Genomic DNA, 23,275 nt, shown 5'->3' with positions numbered 1-23,275 from the left:
ACCCGACGCTGCACGCGGTTGAGAGGGAGACAGGCGGAGGAGACGATTTTTGTGACATGCGTTGTACCAGGCCAAGCAGCTTGTAATAGGCAACCACAACAAACAATCCATGAAGGAGAGCTCACGAATATAAAATAGTGTAGTCAAGCACTCAAGCTTATTTAGCGCAGTACACCCTGAAGGCAAATGAATTGGAGATCAGTATAAATATTACGACAAACCCCATGGCATTTTGGTTTTTGAAGTTTTTTTTCTAGAAGAAAAACACCTCAGGATAATTCGTTTTGAAGACAGATTAGTTACACTCGCATTATGTAATTTGAGATATTCATGCAATCTTGAAGAACCTTAGACATAATACCCCTGAGAGTATTATTTTATATGTTTTCCTGGCAATTGTATGAATGAGGTAAATATTTTGCTAGAAAAGTTCTGGGAAATATCTATCGAATAGATTAACCAATCATAATTAATTTTGCATTTACTTCATGCATTTAAATGCATGAAGTGTGCTTGTAGCAATTGCATAAATAATGTAGAACGTGACATGAAGTCTATTATTTCTCGAAGAAATATAATATTGGTTTGAAGCCTACACCATATAATTTTTAGAAGAGATGCTATATAACTCTGAAAGTTATTTTAGCTTATTGATCCAGAACACATTTATTTTCCAATATGGCATTATGATTTACTAGCAGTAAACTTTTGAGAAGCAAATTAATTATTTGAGCTAGACATAACATGAAGTTATGCGAACTTAATATGTTTTCTTGAAGAAATATATTATTTGTCATGTAGATATTTTTGCAATTCGAGAAGAATGTGCATAAGCTCAATATAAAACAATATTTATGCAATTATAAGCTGCATAAGCCATAGAAGTGGAAGGAAATAAAATACATTCCAGAAGTGATGTTAGTCTTAGGGGGAGACGCAATGAGACAAAGAAGTTTCATACTCACCCCTTAAACCATAAATAAATAGAATTTTTGACATAAGTTGCATTATTAATTATATTCACAAAGAATTTGGTTATACTCATGAAGAGTAGGCTATTATCGTTTGCTTTAAAACATGAAGTATAGCATTAATTTTAGTATCTTTCCCAGTCTGAAGGGCAAATTCAAGAGATGGTGTTTCTTACCTCTGCTTAGGTTTTCTCACCTTATCTTTTGTCCACATGCTTGTAGCATATTTTACCTGTAGTAATCAGTTTAATCTTATGGAATAACTAAAGAATTACATGCTGGATATCGTAAATAATTGCTTTATATTGCCTATTAAATATTCATCTGAAATGATATTTTCCACAAATCCTCAAGTAACCATGAAGGTTAGTGTGCACTACTACCTCGTAGGTAGAATGGAAACAGAATTTTCCAAGAAGCACATGAACAGTAATATAAACATTTCTTAATTTATCCTGAAGGATTTAATCTGGCGATGAACTGATATATTACTCAACTATGTATTGAATACATAAGCCCTATAACTTGAAGTTTATTCTACTCACCGCATTATTGTACATTGAATAGTACAACTAATATATGAATTTCATATCATATTATATATATACTAGCAGTATATTTAATTCTATGAAACTTTTTCATAGATCATGCCTGAAGCTTAACATTTCCTGAAGTACAATTATAGTATGAAAAGCGGGAGAAATTTGGTCTATAGAGGTCTATGAAGAATATGGATAAAGTATTTAAAAAAATAATAGGCATATTCCTAATCCTGTAAGATTGATGGTTCAGAGCCTCATCCTGTTAGATTGTTGGGACAATCAACGTGCAAGTTGGCCCGTAGCCATAGTCACTGCAATGACTAAGCATGTAGGTCTGCACATACTTTTGTAGTCCATTTACCATTGTGTCACTTAGAATGACCAATTAATAGTTTTTTTTTCACTCCGATGTAAGGACCAGCATGTCATTACATTGACTAGGAACCCTTGCACGGGTATCACATTAAAATTCCGCTCTACACTGACTTGTAGCCATCGTGTTATTTTTGTATTTGCACTAGCTTGCATGCTATGCTTCACTCAAGCTTCTCCTGTTGAGTAGCAGCTCCCACTCTATTGAGATGGCTAGTAGTCCATCGTAATAATCTACCAACCAGCTAGCATGCTGGCTCACTCATGTGTTGTATGCACATATACAAAATGACAAGAAGTCATTAATTATATTTAGTCAAGAAGGCTAAGATCAGGGGGAGCAAAACTGGTCTAGAATTGGCTCAATATGAATTTATCCAATTAGAAATTAGTTGACCCAACCAGAATGGATTTGCGGATAAATAAAAGGAAAAATAGACATGTTAGTCTATTACGTGGAAAACAATTTGTATTATGGAATCAAAAGTATATGGGAAATTCTTGAATGAATGAGCAATTAATTTTTCTAGAAGAAATTCCATGTAGATTATACTTTGTGTATTTATAAACTTGAAGTTTATGTTACATACTTGAAGTACATTGAATGAGTATTATGATTATAAATGGGCTAAATAAAGAAAGAAGCAAGACAATAAAAATAGTCTCGTAGACTTAGAACTGTGCAAATTATAGGTATGCCGAATATACCACATTGCACACTATTATCGAGTGAATGTAGTATTAATGTTACTACATTAATAAAGTCTAGCTCAGTGCATATAACAAATAACCCCTATATTTAAAAGACGTGCGTGTGATTATTATTTTATTTCACCATCTTAGCATACATAAATGGGTATCAACTTGAAGTTGGAGAAATATGGATATGAATTTCCATTATATTGTTCCTATGGGGATAGTTTTGAAGTATGCTACTAATGAAGATCTAATATCGGCATTAGGGGGAGAGAAAGCCCATATGAATGCCTTATATTGGAAGCAAGAATGTTCTTCATAAAATATTCCTGGAAGCTTGAAGTGGGAATATAAACACGCACTAAATCATACTCGCATGAAGCAGAGTATAATGCCAGAACAATAAAACTGTGAGGAAGCCCATGAAGGGTGCCACCTGATGTGGTAAACACTTGGAGTGAAACTCCCTGAAGGAATTGATCCCAGTGAGAATATGCACATAATGAATACTCACGGGACATCGGAAACTAGGAGAAATAACATGAAGTTATTAACTAGAAGTTAAAAGCTATGTGTGATATATCCCGGGTATTTAATAATATACTCACCATGGCAAATGACTTGGTCATTAATTTAAAATCTATGGGGACGCCTGTTGGTTTTAGATAACATAAACTTGTCAAACAATTTACAGAGAATCTCCACACATTCCGAAAAGAAAAGACCTTTAAGGTTAAATACCTCACAAACCAAGAATTGATCATCATGAAGATGGGTACCTAACACTATAAAGTGAGCGCAATATTTTGTGTTGGGATGAGTAGATAATTATCCTAAAGATATGGGAGAATTGAATGAATGTCGACAACACTACCTCTAGAGTTGCAAATGTTTCTCTAAACGAGAACATGGATCCAAGACTAAAGTCCATGGCAGAGTTGCATGACGCACTCATATCGGGTCACTGATAGAAAGCAATTGAGGTTTGTGACATCCCGGAAAATTTACCAAATAAAACACACGCTAAATTTTTCTTTTCAAAATTTCTTTTCATCGTTGAGCTCAAAACCCTCCTAAACCCCGAACCCTTTTTCCCGGAAACTTTCCCTGCTCCAGGTGACCGTTTTACAGCCCCCGATCCCTTTCCCTGTGGCCTCGTCAGTGCACTGAACGCGGCCGACCGGCCCCGAGATCGACACCACGATCGCGGCGTGAATCCCCCTCTCTCTCTCCTTTTTCCTTTTTTCATTTTCTTTTTCATTTTATTTTTTTCATTTTTCCTTTTTCCTTCCCTTTTTCTTTTCTTTTTTCCTCCTTCCTCCCTTCTCCCCCCTCCTTCCTCTGCTCCCGAGCACCGGCCGGCCCGGCTCCCCGCCGCTCTCCTCCCGCTCGCCCCCGAGCCGCACCCCGCCTCCCGCTCACCCTTCCACGTCCTTCCTGGCCGCGCACCACGCCGAGCCGAGCCACCCCGAGCCGTGCGCACGCGCACACGCGCTCGCCGCGCCGAGCTCGCCACGCCGCGCCGCGCGCCCCGCTGCCACCGCCCGCCCGCCCGCCCTGCACCGCCGCGCGGAGCACGCGTTCCGCGTGCTCCGGGTCCCGCCACGCCGCTCGCCGACACGCCACCGCCTTCCTGTGCCGCCATCGCCGCCGGCCGCCTGTGCGTGCACTGCAACCACGTGACGCACGCGCCACTGCTCGCCGCGCCTTTCGCCATCTAGCCACACAGCACCGCTGGCCGCTCGCCAAGCCTGCCCGAGACATCCCATCACCCAGCGACGCCTCGCCTCCCGCACTGCCGCGCCACGACACGAGCAAGCGGCCAGAGCGCCATTAATGGCGCCCCGCGATGCTCGCCGGCCGGCACCGACCCGCCACCGCCTCACACTACTCCCCACCACCTTCCCGCATCTATAAAGAGGCCCCTCCCCTCGCTGCCGAGCTACACAAGCCACCGCACAAGCACCTCCCCGAGCACCAGCGCCGCCACGCCGAACTCCCGAGCCCGCCGCCACCGGCTCTCGTCGCCCCACCCCCTAGCACCGCCTCTGCTCGAGGTAAGGAGGGGAATAGGACCTCCTCGCCCCCCTATGCTTTTCCCCCCCTAAACCCGGCCGACGCCAGGCTCCTCCCCTGTTCTGCGGTCGGGGGGAAGGAGAAGGGGGGCACATTTGCCCAAAACCCCCTACTCTTTATTCAATTTAATTAAGAATCCTCCCACCTTGTGGCCTTTTGCAAATAAAACCCCAACCTTTATTGTATTTACAAACGAACCCTCCACTGTATAAACTTATTTATAAATAAACCCCTGACCCTTTTAGAATAACCCAAGTAGTTTCTAAAATACAAACCAAAACCCTGCTTTTTCAAATATAATTACAAACAGGTCCCTGGACCATTATTTAACCCCTAAACCTTTGACTAACCTATCATTTCATGCGCCAAACGATCTAAAAAACGACCTAAAACTTTACCACGCCTCTCATAACATAGTTTTAACCATGCCATTAGGAACCCGCCCAAAAATATTACCCCGAACTCCATATCTTAATTATTTCCGATTCGAGCTCAACGATAAAATTCTTATTTCTTGATTGTGTGTTTGTTTGTGCGTATCGTAGACCACGGTGTGAACGAAGGAGAGCCCGTTGACGAGCAGTACTGCGAGCCCGTGAGCGAGGACCAGTTCCGCGACCCCGAGTCCGAAGGACAGTGCTTCGACCAGGACCTCCCCGAAGGCTTCGAAGACGGCAAGTTCAATCCCATCCTTTGATGCATGTTTTGTCCTAGTTTTTATAAACACAACCCATTGGCCTATTTTACAAAGTTGCATATGTTTTGCTTGCATGAAAACATGGTTGGATAGCCACCCCTTGATTTGTTATAACCATTCCTTGACCACCTAGATTAATGTCTGATTTTCTCTGGACGTTAATCGCTGCTAGAGCGCTTAGGATCTTATATACAATATAACTTGTTTTATAAAGAAAAGGTGTGTGTGTGGGAAGGGATAAAAGTGGACTTTCGAAAGATGAATTTAGACGGGATGGATGGCATTTCGGTGTGATTTGCCGTTTGGTGTGCTCGTGCCGATGTGGCAGGGCAAGGAAGGGAGATATCCATCTTGTCACAGCTAAGGACCGAGTTGGTGTTACATCTCACCTAACTCCACTTTCGTGCAAACCACTTGACCGTTGAATGGGCAACGGCTTAGCATAAATCCCACTAGTTAGTCTGATAGCCATCAGGAGAGCTGAGAGCAACGGGTGACTAAGGAAAAGGGATAAGCCCCGTGTGACTTATGCCCCGGTTAAACCTAGGTGAAAGGTCGATGACCCCTTGGTGCATCCTGTGATGGCTAGACAGGATTAGCTAAGGTGGGTAATGGCTTTGTTGGGAGCTGCACCGACACTAAGGTGATCGTGTTGTGGTACCCCACTTGTGGGTAAAGTTGCACACCTCTGTAGAGTTAAGAATCTATTCGAATAGTCCGTGCCCACGGTACTGGGCGAGTTACGGTGTGGTCTCACAACTAGTGTTTCGTCTGGGAATGGATGGGTTGGCGTGTGTTGTTTTAGAAATGTGTCCGACAGTTGTGCCGTGTGCTACGGCGGACGAGGAGTCCGGTAGCAGTCTTAAAATTTGGATCCTGTGAGGATCAACCCTTGGTGTTACTCAGTATAAGAAAACTGATTTTAATAATGCTTCCTTTCAAACGAACCCCTACATGAAATATTGCTTTCCGCAAATCGAACCCTGGCCTTATCCTTGATTTACCCTGTGCATTATACTCTGTTTGTACCCCTCCGTGGGTGTAGTTGGACTTGTTGAGTATGTTTGTACTCACCCCATTCTTTATTTTTACAGAAGAAGATCCAGACTTTGTACCTGACGACGTTGAGTAGGGTACCGTCCTGCACCCAGCCTTGCCTGTGGATTAGGGTCACCCGCAGGAGATACTGCATGGCGCAAGACTCTGATGATTTTCTTTTTATATTTAATATCGTTGCGTGTGTGTGGATTGTAATCCTCGCGATAGTGGCGCTTCTTTGCTCACTACCGCGTAGAGTTGTACGGTAATGAACCATCTGATGTAATAAATGTGTCATCAGCCTCCTGAGACTGATGTTTTTAACGCATTTAAGTCTTCTCTTATGAGGGGACGCTTCAAGGTTGGACCATGAAGAAAGTATTTGAACCTAGAAGTTCAAACTATACGAGTCATTGTGAAATAATGATATGGTGAAATGCAATGGTTCATATGTCTTTCAAAAGACTAGTAAACTCCTATTATGTATGAATAAATATTCTGCGACATATCTGGCAAATGGCATGAATGAAAAGAAATATTATGCAGTTAATCATTGGATTATGAAAATCCATGAGAAAGGATCCGTGAAGGACTCATTTTCCTCGAAGGAATAAAGTAGCAAGAAATATAATTAAATCTCATACTAAATATTAAAATGTCTAAGGTAGATAATATTCTTGAATGAACATTTAAAGTCTCAAGAAGAGCATATCCTAGAAGGAATAGATTGTGTAAATCACTTCTATCTATCATGAGAAAATTTCTCATAGAAGAGAAATATTATTCTTGAATGAAGAATTAAAGATTCCTGAAGAAAATAGTCAATGAATGACTTATCAGTCAATTACTGAATAAACACCAATAATCCTAAAGATACAAGCGAAGACTCGTACAGACCCGAATGATTAAGAATGAAATGAGGAATAAAATGGCTTTGAATGTGCCATACAAGCACCTGCATGTGCCCATATAGCTGCTAGCTAGCACTGAATTGTAAGTATCCTCAAATACCATAGAAGGTATATTGGTGACTAGCAAATTGAATCATCCCCTTCAAATGCCAAATGAAGACCGATTATCTATAGTGAAAAAGGCTAAATAAAGATCTACTGAATAGATCATTGTCTAGACTTTGCATACACTAAAAAAGTAAGGATTGAGTTGCTGATGTAGTATTCAATTTCAAACACTGAGTTTTAAAAAAGTAATACCTAGAAGGTATATAAATTTGCAACTCATTGTCCCCATATTCTTATGAAAGGATAAAATATTTATTTGTATTGCATAATTACATAAGTGGCTATTACTGCTGGAAGCATAGCTCCTAATCGTAGTCTAGAAGCCTCTGAAAGACTAAATGTATTGTATTAATTAAATATTATTACTCATATGCAATTATTTTTGAACACCGAAGTTCAAAGTATGTCGCTATGAGGGGGAGTATATTTTTCATTGAGTATTACCTTGAAGGAATCAACTTAATAATTAATTTTTGATTTACCATGAAGGTGTACCACTTGATTGTTTAAGATCTTGTAGATCATTGTTGCAAGAACCATGAAGTTCATGCATAATCTTGAAGATTGATCCCTATTCATGAAGAATAGTAAATATAGAATTATATGTAACCAAGAAGGTTTATTATTGTGTTCTTTTTCATTTTGTGAGTTTTTATTTGAAGGTTTCTCGCGTAAGGTTTTTAACGAGGCAACATATGCAATACAATTGCGGTTGATATGCATTTTTTTCTCCAATGACCGTTTTTCCCGCTGGGTTTTCGGATGGAGTTTTTAACGAGGCATATCTTTCACGGTAATCGCCCAAGGAAGAGTGTTGTAAAACAACCGGACTGCATATAGAAGGAAAGGAGGACTAAAAGTCCTAGTCCATGTCCGGTTGCTTGTGGGCTCTTACCAAAACTCTAGTCATAGGTCGGAGTATATATATGAGGGAGATCTTCATTGTAAATTATCGATACGAGGAATAAAGAGAAGCTCCACCTACATTGTATCTTGTCTACTTGTGTTTTTGTGCTTATTGTGAGATGTGTGAGAGGGAGAAGATCCAACCATTCACGACATGTTTTACAACAAAGTTTATGAATGACAAACCGACACATGGACTCGCCACACGCGAAGCACCATTAAAAGATGCCGGTACTAGCCATTGGGGTTTTGTTTGCATGGAAATGGATTTGCTGCGATGGAGACCCGCTTGGTGAGGGAGAGGGAGTGGCCGTCGCTGCTCATCCCATCACTCGATACGCGGTGGTGGTGGTGGCCAGTTGGTGGCTTGGAGCCAGGCCAGGGAGGGAGAGGTTGCAGCCGGCACATGGCGCGGTGACTTTTTCCAACGTCTAAAATCTATCCGCGTCCCCGTCGCGGGACCCAGCCCGCTCCGGCGCCACGCTCCACCGAAAGCCCCCTTCCTCTACGTCGCACCTTCCACCGACGTGTGGGCCACCGCACCACCCTGGCCCTACGTGTCATCGTGCACGAGGGGCCTTCCTCCGGGTAGAAAACGGATCAGGGCGTCGGTCGTGGAGCCCGCGCCGTTCGTCGACGGCGACGGCGACGGCGAGCAATTAAGGGGCCGCACCGTGATTAGTTAAACTAGGTAGCGCGTTAGGGTTCGCCTCATCGCCTGTGTCAGCAAAATTGAGTTCCTAGAAGTCTAGAACCCCCCATGGTCCGTTTGTTTATGGGTTTTCGATTTGGGTGGGTGCAGGGTTAAACTTTCCGACGAATTCCGTCCGGAAAACCGGAATATATTCCGTTTCCGGTAGTAGCCGGGAAATGGAATTCCGGAAATTTTCGGAATTTTCCGTTTTAAATTTGAAAAATTCAAAAAAAATTGTAAAAAATGGGAAAATATGATAAAAATTAGGTGTTTTTTAAGTAAATAGGACTAGAACACACTCAAATTTAAGATCATTTGATAGGCTAAAATTACATTTTAGTTGAAAAATAAGGTTATTTGTAGTTTAATGAGATATGATTTATAGCTTTTTAGTATCCGTACTATCAAAGGGTTGAAAGAATATACTTTTTGAGTGGAATGAGAGGTCTCCTTTATTTCTCCTTGCACTTTCATCATATCTTTGTTACTTATTAAGTAGGGAACATATCTAGTGCAAACCAAGGACCTCGTGATATACATAGACATTGTTTATTAGATTGAACTTGGGCTTTCATATACACTATGCAATTTATGTATTGTAAACTTATATTATGGTCTATGGATTGTAACTATGTACTTATGTTATTGTGATAAATTTAGTTTTCATGCGTTTTATTTGTGATTTCATGTGACAATATGCATTTGTTATGAATAATTTATGTGTAATATATTTAATATGCATTGTACATCGCAATATACAAAAATACAAATAATATTCTATCAAATTATTTAATTCATCATATATTTGGAGCATTTTCTAGTCAAAAATACCATTTTTCACCGAAAAGTCCGGAATTCTGCCGGAAAGTAGCAGAATTCCGCCCGGAATTTTCGGAATTCCATTTTTCAAATTTGAATTCACCTTCCGTTCGGAAAACACGGGATACCGGACAAGGCCGGGATTTGTGTTGAAAACGAAAAGGTAATCCCTGGGTGGGTGTGAGCGGCGAAAAATTGTATGGCCTCCCGGGCACGTGACATCACTCACATTGGATCCCCCCTGATGCATTTGTTGTCTTAAGTGCACGCACCCTACGCGTCTCCGATAACGTCGTTAAGAAGCTTCCGAATTTCCATTAGTGGAGAAAGAAGATGGTCCCGGGCTCAGTAGCACGGCTCTGTTCTGGACCCTTTTTTTGCCGCATGGTAACTCGTAAAAGTCGAGTCCTGCCTGGAACATGTGATCCTTGCTCGTAGCGATCTGGGTAGAAAACCCCACACCCAATTTGGGTAGCAAAAAAATTGCCAGTGTCTTTTTTTGGTACCACAGAATTCCCGTAGATCTTTCTACCGGGCCTACTTTTGTGTCACAGACTACAGTGATGCGCGGCAATGCAGATCCGATCTCTCTCTCTCTCTCTTAGCATCGCTCAGCGGCGATCTCCACACGGGAACTCGGGAGAATTTGACTCCTGATTAGCCGTGATTATTAATACCCAAGTGCCTTCCGGTGCCGCCGGTCGCCGTCAACACAAGGTGCTGCCACCAGTGCCGCCCTGGAGCTCGCTCGCACGCACGTACCCAGGCCGATCCCCATCGCTCATTTGTTTATCGCGGCTCCTTTACCCCGGCCGGCCACTTGCCGGACCGCGCCAAAATGAAAAACGGCAAGAGGATCACAGATTTCCCGGCAGGGCTCCCCCAGAGAGATCTTTCCGGGTGATGCCTTCCGTGCCCCGACTGCCCGCCAGGTGTGCCGACTCGCGTGCGCCGCATCAATCATCGCCGCTCGCCGGCCGTGGAATGGAATCGGCGCGCAGACGTGAGCACGTTGCGCGCTCTCCTTCCCTTTCTGTTGGCTTTCTTCCGCTGCCGGCAAGAGACGACGACGGCGCATTCTCTTCCGGCTGACGCGTTTTCTATCCTCAAAAGGGCCGGCACCGGCAGGTCGTATTGGGTTCATTCCGGTGCGCGAGCGAGACTGGGACCCGGCGCCGGCGGCCGTCCACGCCCGGCTGGGGTCGTGCGAGGGACACCGGCACAGCGCCGTACCACACCCATCAGTGCAAGACGTGCGAGCGTCTGCAGAAGCGAACAAGCTTTGTTTGTTTAAGGTGTTTAGTTCACTTTGCATTTTGTATTTTTGTGTTTTTGGAAGAAAATCTTTAATATTTGAAGTATTAAATGTAAAAATTAATCACAAAACTAATTACAGATCTCGTCTGTAAACTACGAGACGAATCTAATGAATATAATTAAAAAATCATTAGAGCATATTTACAGTAGCATTACTGTATCAATTTAGTGTCTAATCACGCTCTAATTAGGCTCATTAGATTCGTCTCGCAATTTACAGTCCATTTGTGTAATGCGATTTATTTTTTTTGACTATATTTAGTACACCATACAAGCGATTTATAAAAATTTTGCATTTTGCGTTTTTAGATTTAAACACGGCCTTAGTTCACTTTGCATTTTGTGTTTTTGCATTTTTGCAAAAAAAATCTTTAATATTTGAAGTATTAAATGTAGACTAATTACAAAACTAATTACAAATCTCGTCTGTAAACTACGAAAACTACGATACGAATCTAATGGGCCTAATTAGAGGATCATTAGAGCATATTTACTGTAGTATTACTGTAACAATTTAGTGTCTAATCACGTCGTAATTAGGCTCATTAAATTCGTCTCGCGATTTACAGTCCAAGCGATTTACAAAAATTTTGCGTTTACAAGATTTAAACAAAGCCTAACAGGTATGCTTGCAAATAGCGTTCTGAATTGACAAAGGTCCACATGGGTATTAGGCAACTGACACCGGCACAGCGCCGTACATGAATTTTCAGCAGTGCGTAGCGGGATGGTAGACACTGGTGGATGACTTGACTTGACATACCATAATGTTATTACCATACAAAATAAAAAAACTAAACCATAAAAATTTTAGCGTCTTCGTCGGAAAAGTGTACATGTATGCGAGGACCTTCTGATCTCAAACTAAGCAAAAAAAAAAGGTTTTACCAATCTGGAGGGAAAAAGGGCTTATCCAAGTGAGTTTTACGGACCCACTGGGCCAGAAGCTTCTCAAGCTCAAGCATGTCAATATCTTTTTGATAGAAGAAAAACGCCCCAAAGATATTTAACAAAATGAACACCAACTACACCATTAAACCGCCCGTGGTGGTGACCACAAAAATGGAAGTATGCAACTATTCGTCATCACGTCTATATGGGCCCTTAGAGTAGTGTCTAAATGGACCAAAGCCAATGTAACCAGCACCAAGCATGGGAATCTGGGACCACGCTCGGAAGATGCTTAAAACTTCACGGTCAATTCCCATTTCCAAATCTCCAGTACCAAAAAGAGACTTGCTTGGAACACGGGTCTGGAGTGCATATAGATGATCCCCGGACCTCCCTAGCTATACAATAGAGCACAACGAAGTTAGTATAAAGGCTTGTATCTTGGTAATGCAGGTCAATATGCCCATAGTTCTGTATGAAAGCTTTATGTTTGGTAATGCATTCTGCATGACCATATTTTAATACGGGTAGCCTAACCAATAATTTCCCCAGTTCCAGGGACTAGGGACAACCAAACTATCACCTAGGCACAAAAGAGGTCACACGAGTAGTTCCATGAAGGATAAAACAATGTCATCAACCAAACAAACTTAACATCAGAGTGGATCAGTATCTATTAATTAATTCTGAGAATTTTCAGGAAATTCTCAGCCACATTTCACATTTTTTTACCAGACTCACACTTCCGATGGATGTGCCACCACATACTAATACCAAAAAAGATAAACCAACTCAACTAGTTACAAGTTGTTGGTGTATATGTGAGCCCATGTATAGAGGCCCATCTAGAGGCCCATGTATAGGAATTATATATCCCACCCTTCTAGGGTTTGGAGGAATACATACAATTATTCCCTCTATCATGGTATCAGAGCCAGGAGCAGAACCCACGGCGGTGACAGGAAGGCAAGACCCATCACCAACCATGATGGAGGAAGGACAAGAGGGGTGTGGGGGTCGGACAGAAGAGAGGATACCGGGATCTGGGGTGGTGTGGAAGGAGGCACCCGAGTCGGCGATCCACTCGGTGCTGACCGGCGGCGGACTTTCTTCTTGTCTAGTCTTGAACACTGCTGCGTCGGTAGTTCAGACTGCGGGGGGGGGGGGGGGGGGGGGGGGTGTTGGCTTTCTTGTTGTCCAGTCTTGAACACCGCTGCGCCGGTAGTTCAGACTGCGGGAGGGTGTTGGTGTATATGTGAACCCATGTATAGAGGCCCATCTAGAGGCCCATGTATAGGAACTATATATCCCACCCTTCTAGGGTTTGGAGGAATACACACAATTATTCCCTCTATCACAAGTGATCACTTTAGCAACATGTTGGATGAACAGAGAAATAATCAGGAATTTAGTTCTATCTATAACTATAAGAACTTAAACATATTTCTTTTTGGCTTGGTTCTTCCTGCAAAGCTACAAGCCATTTCACATGCACAAGACTATAGGGAGGGAATTTTTAATCTGGACAAGCACATAGTCAAGCATAAGTTCCACATCTAACCAGAAGCAATGGACTTGTAATATCTCCAAATTTTACATCAGCTATAGCCTGCTGGTACCTTGATTCTCAAGGCATAGGTATAACAGTGGCCTCGATGAAAAGCTCTCAGATCTACTGGTGGGTGTATTTACTGAAGTGTTTATGTTTCTGCTATACTTTTGACACCAAAAAATCAAAGGAAAATATATTGTTATTTCATCCTTTTCATACTAGTTGACAACACATATTAAAGCCTGTTTGCAGACCTGTGTACTTATAGCAACAAACTGAAAGCAATAATTAGTTTGCAACAGAAAAACAGGTGAAGTTTCAAACCTGCAGCATTGGACAGCAGTTACTCCGAGGAAGTGGAAATTATTATCAACGCATCAGGGTTGTTGTAGGGTACAACTGAACCCAAGCAAATTCCTCTTTGTAGCTAACATTTTGGTCACATGACCCTTGACATGTGTAAACAGCAATTGTTGCCCAGTCAAGTGAGTCTGGTTGGTTTCCCACACCCAAATAATAAAGCAATTGTGGCATTATCTGGAAGCACAACACATATTTGTAAGTAAATGAGAAAAACAGAACCCTTACATTTGGATCTTAATTTCTAATTTGGTGGCCCTGAATTAGTATAGACAAAAAAGAGTTAGAATATTGATTGTTCTAGAAGGCTATGAGATATTGGATATATTACTGTAATGAAAAATGAACTGTGGTCGTAGACTGTAAATGTGACCAACCTGAAATTCATAGCATAATGGACCTTTACAGGAGCTACATGATGGAATATCAGCATTTGACGGACACCCTGAAGATAACGCCCAGAGAGGTTTAGCATTTGGTTCTCGACAATACCTGCACAATAAACGTCATGTATAATATTGGCAATGGTTTTTTTCTTGAAAATAAGTATGCGATGGAAGTAACAAGTTCAGTAAAAATAGTGCTATTTCTCAAAACAGTAAGACAAAATGCAGGTGAATACGTGGTAAACATGGTAGGTATAGAACAGAAATTATGCAATCAATAAAAATATCACCTCAAGACTTGGTTTGGTGCTCTTGAGACACGCTCTTGAAAAGATGCCCAGCACTTGTTGTCAGCATCAGCCTAAGCAGATATAGCAGTAAATAAACAAAGTGATCAATATAAGCAGAAGTCCAACAGAGATATTCCAAAGAAAGCAAGAGAGAAAATGAGGCTCAAAACCTCAAAATGATCCATCCATGACTGCATCATAGCATCTGGTTTCCCATGTCTGTGCATTACCAAGGACTTCGAGTTATTTTCATCACAACTATCAGAATCAAAGGTATCCTCAAAGTCAATTTCTATCTCAAATTCTGGCCAGGAAGTGCTAGCAGGAACTGCAAGCAGATAAAAAATGTCAGAAAATCACAACTCAAATGTTAAAAGCATAAATAACTCAAGTAATTCATGCATAATCACCTTTTCCTATAGCCGGCAGAACAGATTTTGAAGCATCAGAAGAACTGATTAACTGGAGGCAATCATTTTTATGACCAGTGCACCAATGGAGTGCCTGCCAAACAACAATCAAGGGCCGTTTATCCAAAATACATGTTCATGTCAGAGATCAATCAATTGGTGTTAAAATTCGACATATAATACCTGATGTTTCTCAGAACAGTATCTTGTTTTCTTGCAGCTACTACATATTTTATCACCTTTCCAGGTACCACACCAGTGACATACAGGAGCTGGCAACACACAGTTAATCAATCGAAAGAAATCAGTAATATCCAACTATTTGACAGCCAAAAGTGTCTATAGGGACAGGCTAAGCACATTTACCAAGAACTAGTAAACTGCAAGATTATATCATATCAAAAGTAAAACAACATAAGCAGGAATTTTTAAACAGCAATTGACGTACATTTATGTGTAGCTTATGCACTTTAAATAAACTTGTATGTGCCACGGTTCATAGCTACCCTAGATACAATACAAAGAAATGCTTCCTTAAAGAGTATTTTAGAAAGTAAGGTAGTTGACATGGAGAAAAGGCTGCACACTGGCAGAAACAAATGAATACTCGTATTATAGATGGCAACTTCAATAATTCAGAAATTGAAGATATGGTACGGAAATGCGGTCACTACCAAACATATATTCACATATTTAACGTTATTACATGATGAAGGAAATATAGCATCAACTACCATGCAACAGCCGATAACATTACCTCCTGGACATAGTGGCTTGTCAGAGCCATCATGCCTTGGAGGTTCAGGTGAGTAGAAGGCATTAGTCCGTGGCAACTGGCACCGGAAAACCTTGATGCTGCAATACAATCCACTTCAAGCAATCAAAATCAGAAGATCTCTGAACAAAATTATTACAGTCATAGGACTTGCTGCACCTTCGACATGGATTCCCATGCTTGTGATTCCACTGTTCATGCTGATCTCGGAGCAAGCACGCCATCGACGAGCACATGAACACGAACATGGTTCGGTGGAATGCTGCGGCATTGTCCACAATTGGAGCATAAATCTAAAAAACGAAAACAATACATTTGAGTTCGACATCCAAATAACAAGTAATCAAGTGTCAGGGTGCCGCAACTTTACTACACACAAAGAAATCACCTGGAGGAGGAACTGCAGAGGCTCGCCACAGAAACCACAGCAGCTGGATTTCCCGGAAGGCACGTTCACGGGGTCCAGCCACGCCTGAATAAACCCACAGGGCCCTCGTATCAAATATCAATACACTGTACTGTACAAAAGATGGAGGTCAACACGATCGGGTTGGCGCACGAACCGGGATGCCGCCGGCCTTGCTGGGGAACAAGTGGCGGAGGAGGAGGCCTGGGCGCTTCGGCTTCTTAAGGACACCAAGGGTCACTTCCGCCTCTTCCTCATCCTCGTCGTCGTCTTCGTAATCCGCTGCCGCGGCGGCTGGGCCCGGAAGGGCCTGGTGCGGAACCACGGTCTCGTCATCATCCTCATCCAGGGAGGTGATGCGGAGGCCGCGAAGTTTATCGGCGCTGGATTCCATTCCCGACGGCGGCGAGGGGGTCGGCGGTGGAGGCGGGAGTGGTGCGGCGGCAAAATGGTCTGTTGCCTTGGTTTGGGGTTGGGTGCTGAAAAACCCTAGCCCCTCCGGCCCTCCCGGTCCGGCTCAGCCGCGTGAAGCAAGCTACAAAACGAAACCGACCGGGCCGGACGGTCCGTGTCGAGCTACCGAACCCGAACGGAAACGGCGGCGCGCGAGGGAGAGACTGGCTCGGCTCCCATTTGCTCGAACGGGTACCCTCCCTCCTCCCCAAAACCCTCCCCCCCCCCCCCCCCCCCCGCCGCCGCCGCCGCCTCCGGCTAAACCCTTTCTCCCGCCGCCGTGCGCCGGCCATGGCGCCCGTTGCGGCTCCAATACGCGACCTCCTCACCTCCTTCAGCCCCAGCGCGGACTTCCTCGCGCTCTCCTCCGGGGACGGTCGCATCAAGGCATGGAACCTTCGGAACTTGCGGTCCTCGCGTTTGCTCTTGGCACTGAAGCCATGGGCTAGCTCACGCGCTCTCTTTGCCGTTATCGCAGGTATGGGACGCCGTGCGGGGCCGCCTGCAAACGGAGTTCGCCGACATCCCGGCGGTGGAGGCCGGCGCCGGCGCCGGCGCCGAGACAAAGCGCGGCCACCTCGCCCTCGATTACACATGCATGAAGTGGGTACAGCTCTCCGGCAAGGTGAGCGAACCCCATGTTGAGCTGTTGCAGCTTGTGATGTTGGGATGCGCCCTTATCACCTGCTTATTTTTTTTCTTAGCAGAAGAAGAGGAAGGCCGGAAGCTCACTGCTTGTGCTTGGAACAGGCAGTGGGGATGTACTAGCCCTCGATGTTGCTGCTGGACAGTGGAAGTGGAAGGTCAGCGATTGCCACCCTGGGTAAGTTGGTATGTTTATCTCTTAATATCTTAATACAAATGCAAGGCGAAACTGCAGTTTCACTTGCTGAGTTGCTGAAACGGGCAAAGCAATAAATGGGGTACAGAATAATCTATAATCATACTAACAACAACAAAATAAAGCTAAACACATTGTATCTTTGGCCCTGTCACTGTTTGGAATTTTTATGGTAATGTTAATCTCCACAAGTTTGAGCTTAGACATGTTCGGTAACATTGGAATCCATTTTTTATGTGTTTAGTGGTGTGACGGCTGTAGCATACTCGAAGCATGGGCGGATTGTGTACACTGCAGGCGCTGATGGCATGGTCTGTAGGATTGATGCCTCAGATGGGTCAATCCTGGGGAAATTCAGATCTTCCTCGAAAGCAATATCTGCATTAGCTGTGTCATCAGGTATATCAACTGTGAAATTGCTTCTTGACTTATGATTATTTTTGCTCTACTGTATGCGACACCACTATGAGGCCCTGTGCACCAATACTTGGTTAATTTTTGTTCCACTTGTCCATGTTAATTTGGCTACAAATGTTACAGAATTATATGATTATATCCGGCAGGCACATGAACTCAGTAAATAATATTCATCTGTCTGCATTGACACTTATATGATGTTTTTTATTGATACATGCTGCTTGCTGAAATGTGCATTTAATAATATCTGTACTTTTTTTTGGCTAAAGTCCTTGTAGGACCCACCTTCCATATATGCACTCGATAACCAACATTTTTCCACCATACTTTAACATTGACGAATCACAGCTCGTATTTTATTACATCAGATGGAAATATTTTAGCAACAGCAGCTGGCCAGTTGAGGACCTTTGATACTTCTGACAACAAAAAGATTCAAAAATTCTCGGGGCATCCGGTGAGTATGTTTTTTCTTCTCTTACCTACTGTTATTATTCCTCTAGTGTTTACAGTTATTTGTTGTACCTAATAACTATCTTTTGCTATTGCACCCATTAAAACTTTTTAGGTTGCTGTGAGGAGCATGGTTTTTAGCAACGATAGCCAGTATGTTCTGTCATCTGGTATTGGGGAACGGTATATTGCCATTTGGAAGTTAGGTGGTGGTAAAACTCAGAGCTCAAACTGTATACTGTCGATGGAGCACCCAGCAATATTTGTAGACTGTAAATGTTCAGAAGAAGGAGAAATACATGTGTTGGCTATTTCTGAGATTGGTGTCTGCTATTTCTGGTCTGCATGTAACACTGATGACCTGCGTAATAAGAAGCCTACCAAGATCACATTGTCGGAATCCTCTCTATCAAGGACTCAGGCATTCTCGATATTCGCTGCAAAACTTCAAGGAATGGATGGACCTAATTCTGCCCATGTCCTGCTGGCCTATGGGTCTGTAGTAAAACCATCTTTTGATAAACGTTTGCTTTGTTATGGTACGGACATTAATCTGGGCATTTCTCAAGATGGAGTTCTCTTGCCAAGTACTCAAACCACCATGGCAAAGAAAGGTCAATCCGTGAAGAAGCAAGGTATTGCGATACTGTTTGTTAGTTGTATGGTTAAAATTTTATCTTGCTTGTTTGCTTCACCTGTTTATTGGGAATTGCACAGATCAAAGCAATTCAAAAGGTTTTAATAGATAAATCTAGTACTTGCTTGTGCAATTTTCTAAAGGGTGAAGCATGGAAGCACTTTGGGACTTCTATTCAGCACACGGTATTTGATAGCTACTCTTGGGCTGAATCTTGATTATCTTCTTACAGAAACTGTCACTGCTCTAGATCGAGCCAATGCTGAAGATGCCATCCTTCCTCTTCCAAAGCTCCATACACAGGAAAAGAAAAGGAAACATGGTGTGACAAAACCCAGTGGTGACATTGAGCCTTCGATTCATAGTGATCTTACCACAAGAAGCCCTATCCAGAAAAGAGGTAAAATAATCTATAAGTAGTTTTCTGTTCTTTTTCAGTGCTGCATAAGTAATGAAACGATGCATGATGCGTAGTGTGGATATTTTGAACTTGCATAAGTACCTGTTTTACCATTCACAGCTACACATTGTAGGTTTTCAGGAGCTGTTACTCTAGGTTCCACTAATATTTGCATTTGTTGTTGTTTTATGTATCTGTCACCATGTTGATGTCTCAATTAAACAGTTCGATAACTGCACTCACTCTTCTACTTGTTCAGTTGTCGTGGAAAGAATCGAACATGGCATATGCATTGAAGACATGATGAGGGAGTGTGGTGTCCTTGATAATGGAGTAGATCAGAGGATTGAGGGCCATCCTGGCATTCCAACCAATATTTTCTCTGGTTTTTTTGGTGATGGCAGCATAAAAGTCGATGCTAATTTACCCAGCAAGAAGGTTTGTGGAACTGAATTGTATTTCCATGTCCCATCATATATTTGTTTACATGTCTACTTTATATGTTCAATGTTCTATTGTTCAACAGATTCGAGCGTATCTAAGATCATTGAAACCTGGAGATGCTTGCAAACTTCTTGAAAATTTAATATCTGCATGGAAAACAAGGTGCACAAGACTCCCATGTACATATTTGTTCACCAGTGTGTTTTCATGCTATATATAACTGTGTATTCTGTCTTGTTTGTGGATTTGTCTTCCCAGATCTGGTAGCACAGAGCTTATTTTGCGGTGGATATACTGCCTATTAGTCATTCATGGCCGTTTTATTCACTCTGAGAAATCCGCAAAACTGATTAGCAACCTTGAGAAGGTATGGTTTCTGTCACCAGTACTAGCTGAACCATGCTGGATATCTAATTTTCTTTCTGTAACTTTAAATACTTTGCGTATTATTTGGAACATTTTATAGCATTGTTATTAATCTCATGGATTCATTTCGTAATTAAGAGAGGTTTTGCTATTACTTACTGTCTTCTAGGTTAAATGATTGAAATTAGATAACAGCAGAATGTGGCTCACTAACTTGGAGACCTTCATTGCAAGAATGAATGGTTTTTATTTTATACTCCAATTATGAATGGTTGGTACGAGACTTTGTTTGTCATACTAAAAGATAAAAGAATAATAACATGCATTCAGTGGCCATCTTGTCCAGAAGTTATGACAACGCAAACTCGTGGTGGACAGGATTGAGCAGCTATTTTAGGTCCGGTGACTGATATTAGAGTATGACACAACAGCAGAATGTGGTTTGTTGGCTTGAGAGACCTCCAATGCAATTAGCTTTGCCTGGCCATACCATAAGCTAGCAGAATGTACATATATGTGCATTGGCCATTGGCCATTGGCCACAACATCTTGTTGACCAAGTGGCAACAAATGCTAGCTTGTTGTGATCTTGTTCATTTGCCTTCTTTGAGAATTTGCATATTCAATGATCTGAACCATCTGACTGGTGTGGACAGGTTCTCTGTTCATCAGATCTGCATCGTAAGGCCTAATGTTGTTATTTTCCATAATCTGGATGATGATGTTCCTTAATTCCTCCCTGTAATGCTTGGATGGTTTAGATGGCAAGTTCACACTTGTCTGCAAGATGGTTTCTCACTCAAGAGATCTCTTGACAGTTCAAATAATGACGTTGATTGCCCTTGATAACATGCTATTATAGTCACTGTCGGAATATTGTGCAAATGCGTATGGAAATAAGAGTCGAGAGGAATAATTCCAGTGTAGAGAGATAAATATGGGAGATCACATGCTATGTAATACTGATTACTAATAAACTACTGCTTTCTTCTGTTTCGCACCTAATAAATTTGGTGAAAAACACCACATTATTGCATGGCAGCATCTGGAACACTGTAATCTCATAGGATTTGCGAGCATTTGAGTAGTGAACATTTTGCATTCCATGAGGGGCCTATCTTCATGGAACATTTGTTGTGTATTTACTTTATCCTTTTGCCTTAGTTTCATCACTATATCACAATACTCCCAAGTTTTTGTATGAACTAGCCAAAATATGATCTGGGATTGATAATGTTGGCATGCCACTCAAGGTGCTAATGATTCGGGGTGCACCCAGTTTTAATAGTTTGGTTTTGCTATTTGGGCTCCTTTGGTTCAGTGTCAAATGGGTTCAGGTGTCTATTGGTCTGGTTAGGTTTGGTTTTGCTTTCATAATGGACTGGTTTGGTGTGGATTGAGCTTTTGTTTTTGAGTTCATTTGTTGGTTCAGAGGGATTGTTCTAGCCAATTAATGCCAGCTGGATAGGCCTGCAGCGCGTACAGGCGAACGTGAACATCAGCTGCAGGCCTGCAACGTGCATAGATGGAGCTAACTGGTGGAGTTAGCTGTTTGCATGATGCATGCGGTTTGGTTTCGTTTGGTTTTGAAAGATGATGGTTTGGGATGGTGTGGTCTGGGATAACATATATTAGTAAAATGGTTTGGTGCAGTTATAGTCTAGTTCTTGGACTATTATCACCTTGACATGCCACTGGAACAAACCTGGAACCGGCTGAATCCATGCTACATGGCTGTTTTTTTTTCGGTGGGTGGGGTCAAACAGTGCTTGGCATGCTGTGTTTACATGTACAGGCTATTACTAGTTATGTGCAGAAAGGACTAACCAAGCCATTCCTTCATTTGCAGATGTGTGCAGGAAGATACATGGCAACTGAAGATCTACTGAAGCTTTCTGGGCGGCTTCAGCTAATAAGGGCTCAGGTTTCATCTATCTTCAGCACTGAAAAATAAGTGAAATTGTAACGCTTCCGAACCTCTAACCAAATGCTGATTTGAATTGCATCAGGTCGACAAGGCTGCTAATAACGCATCTGAACTGCCATCAGAGGAGATGCAAGTTGCTGCTGTTGCTGCTGAGTCCGATGAAGAGGAAGAGGAAGAAGTTGATGAGATGGTGTTTGGTCAAGATTCAGATTCATCGAAAAATAGCGATGAGGATGCTGAGTAGACTGTCTCTGGCATTCAGCATTCTTTGGTGTGGTTAACTTTCAGGCTTGATGCCCCATAGTCAAGTTTGTAAAAGTAAGCAACTCGGGAAGGTTGCCCAGAATTTTGACAAGATGAGGTTCCGTTTGAAAGGCACTTGAGTGGGTTTGTTTCCTTAGCCTTTTTTACCTTTTTCTGACGCTACGGCACTAGTACATAGTAGTCGGACTGGTCTTAGGTTTATGTTACCCACACCCGCATAGTAGTCGTAACTACTTCGAAAAGGCGGTTCACTCCAGTAATCCAGTTGCATTCAGCAATCTGACGTACAACCCAGCAGACTGCTGAGATGTCTTCATCTACAAATGTTTACAGTAGCCAATATTCATTTTGTTTGCTTGGCTTGTCAGCTAACCAGCCAATAGTGATTTTCTCTTATACCAAATTAATTAATCAATTAACATTATTTTTTTCCATAACAAATCAGCACCAGCCATCAGATACAGCCAAACGAACAGAGTGATTATGGGCTAAGGTATAGACAAGCAGACAGCCGAGAAAAGTTCTGAGAAAAGTTCTTGATTTTTGTGTGTAATGGTGAAGATAAGAGTTTGTGAGAGTCGAGAGATATTCTTAGTTAAGCTTTGTTGTCCGCATGGGTATTCTTAGTTAAGCTTTGTTGTCCGCATGGGTATTCTTAGTTAAGCTTTGTTGTCCGCATGGGTACTCTATTTTCATTCTATAAAAAGAATATTCATGTCTGGTCATTAAAATTCTTTTTTCTATGTCTAATTTCTTCATATCCATTCATCCTCTATTTCTACTCCATACTAACTACCAATACGAAACCCACAGATTTTTTTTCTTTTTTACCCCCTTCGGCGCCCTTCCTCCCCTT

At 42.3% G+C, this 23,275-nt stretch overlaps 2 protein-coding genes across 5 annotated transcripts; one reads left to right on the top strand and one right to left on the bottom strand.

Moving 5' to 3' along the window:
• Positions 1–11,885: 11,885 nt before the first annotated feature.
• LOC120688074 (programmed cell death protein 2-like) lies at positions 11,886–16,730 on the bottom strand. Of its 3 annotated transcripts, none has more exons than XM_039970218.1 (11): positions 16,375–16,728; positions 16,200–16,283; positions 15,971–16,104; positions 15,794–15,891; positions 15,220–15,308; positions 15,037–15,130; positions 14,797–14,954; positions 14,627–14,697; positions 14,328–14,442; positions 13,915–14,127; positions 11,886–12,436 (listed from the first exon to the last, which is right to left on the bottom strand). In XM_039970218.1, exons 1-10 carry the CDS (start codon positions 16,609–16,611, stop codon positions 13,960–13,962), a joined length of 1,248 nt encoding a protein of 415 aa, XP_039826152.1. In that variant the 5' UTR covers positions 16,612–16,728; the 3' UTR covers positions 11,886–12,436; positions 13,915–13,959. The 3 variants fall into 3 exon arrangements, with proteins under 3 accessions (XP_039826152.1, XP_039826153.1, XP_039826154.1); XM_039970219.1 differs by having other exon boundaries at positions 12,066–12,432; positions 16,375–16,669; XM_039970220.1 differs by lacking the exons at positions 11,886–12,436; positions 13,915–14,127 and adding an exon at positions 14,173–14,208 and having other exon boundaries at positions 16,375–16,730.
• Positions 16,731–16,847: 117 nt separating this feature from the next.
• LOC120688073 lies at positions 16,848–22,555 on the top strand. 2 transcript variants are annotated; one of them, XM_039970217.1, is made up of 12 exons: positions 16,848–17,057; positions 17,149–17,295; positions 17,378–17,493; positions 17,756–17,910; positions 18,297–18,385; positions 18,497–19,016; positions 19,251–19,418; positions 19,678–19,856; positions 19,945–20,024; positions 20,121–20,229; positions 22,078–22,152; positions 22,238–22,555. In XM_039970217.1, exons 1-12 carry the CDS (start codon positions 16,962–16,964, stop codon positions 22,397–22,399), a joined length of 1,896 nt encoding a protein of 631 aa, XP_039826151.1. In that variant the 5' UTR covers positions 16,848–16,961; the 3' UTR covers positions 22,400–22,555. The 2 variants fall into 2 exon arrangements, with proteins under 2 accessions (XP_039826151.1, XP_039826150.1); XM_039970216.1 differs by having other exon boundaries at positions 16,898–17,057; positions 17,375–17,493.
• Positions 22,556–23,275: the final 720 nt, after the last annotated feature.

This window comes from Panicum virgatum, chromosome 9N (assembly GCF_016808335.1).
Source record: "Panicum virgatum strain AP13 chromosome 9N, P.virgatum_v5, whole genome shotgun sequence".
In the NCBI taxonomy this organism is placed as follows: Eukaryota; Viridiplantae; Streptophyta; class Magnoliopsida; order Poales; family Poaceae; genus Panicum; species Panicum virgatum.
Note: the sequence above shows the minus strand (reverse complement) of the source record. Positions and strands in the feature narration are given on the sequence as shown.

Excerpts from the sequence above, each read along its gene's own strand:
- LOC120688073 (XM_039970216.1), top strand. The coding sequence starts at position 16,962 with ATGGCGCCCGTTGCGGCTCCAATACGCGACCTCCTCACCTCCTTCAGC. Across the intron at positions 20,025-20,120 it reads ATATCTGCATGGAAAACAAG|ATCTGGTAGCACAGAGCTTA; the intron begins GTGCACAAGACT and ends TTGTCTTCCCAG. Across the intron at positions 22,153-22,237 it reads TTCAGCTAATAAGGGCTCAG|GTCGACAAGGCTGCTAATAA; the intron begins GTTTCATCTATC and ends GAATTGCATCAG.
- LOC120688074 (XM_039970218.1), bottom strand. The coding sequence starts at position 16,611 with ATGGAATCCAGCGCCGATAAACTTCGCGGCCTCCGCATCACCTCCCTG. Across the intron at positions 16,284-16,374 it reads GCAAGGCCGGCGGCATCCCG|GCGTGGCTGGACCCCGTGAA; the intron begins GTTCGTGCGCCA and ends GGGTTTATTCAG. Across the intron at positions 14,443-14,626 it reads GCACCAAACCAAGTCTTGAG|GTATTGTCGAGAACCAAATG; the intron begins GTGATATTTTTA and ends TTTATTGTGCAG.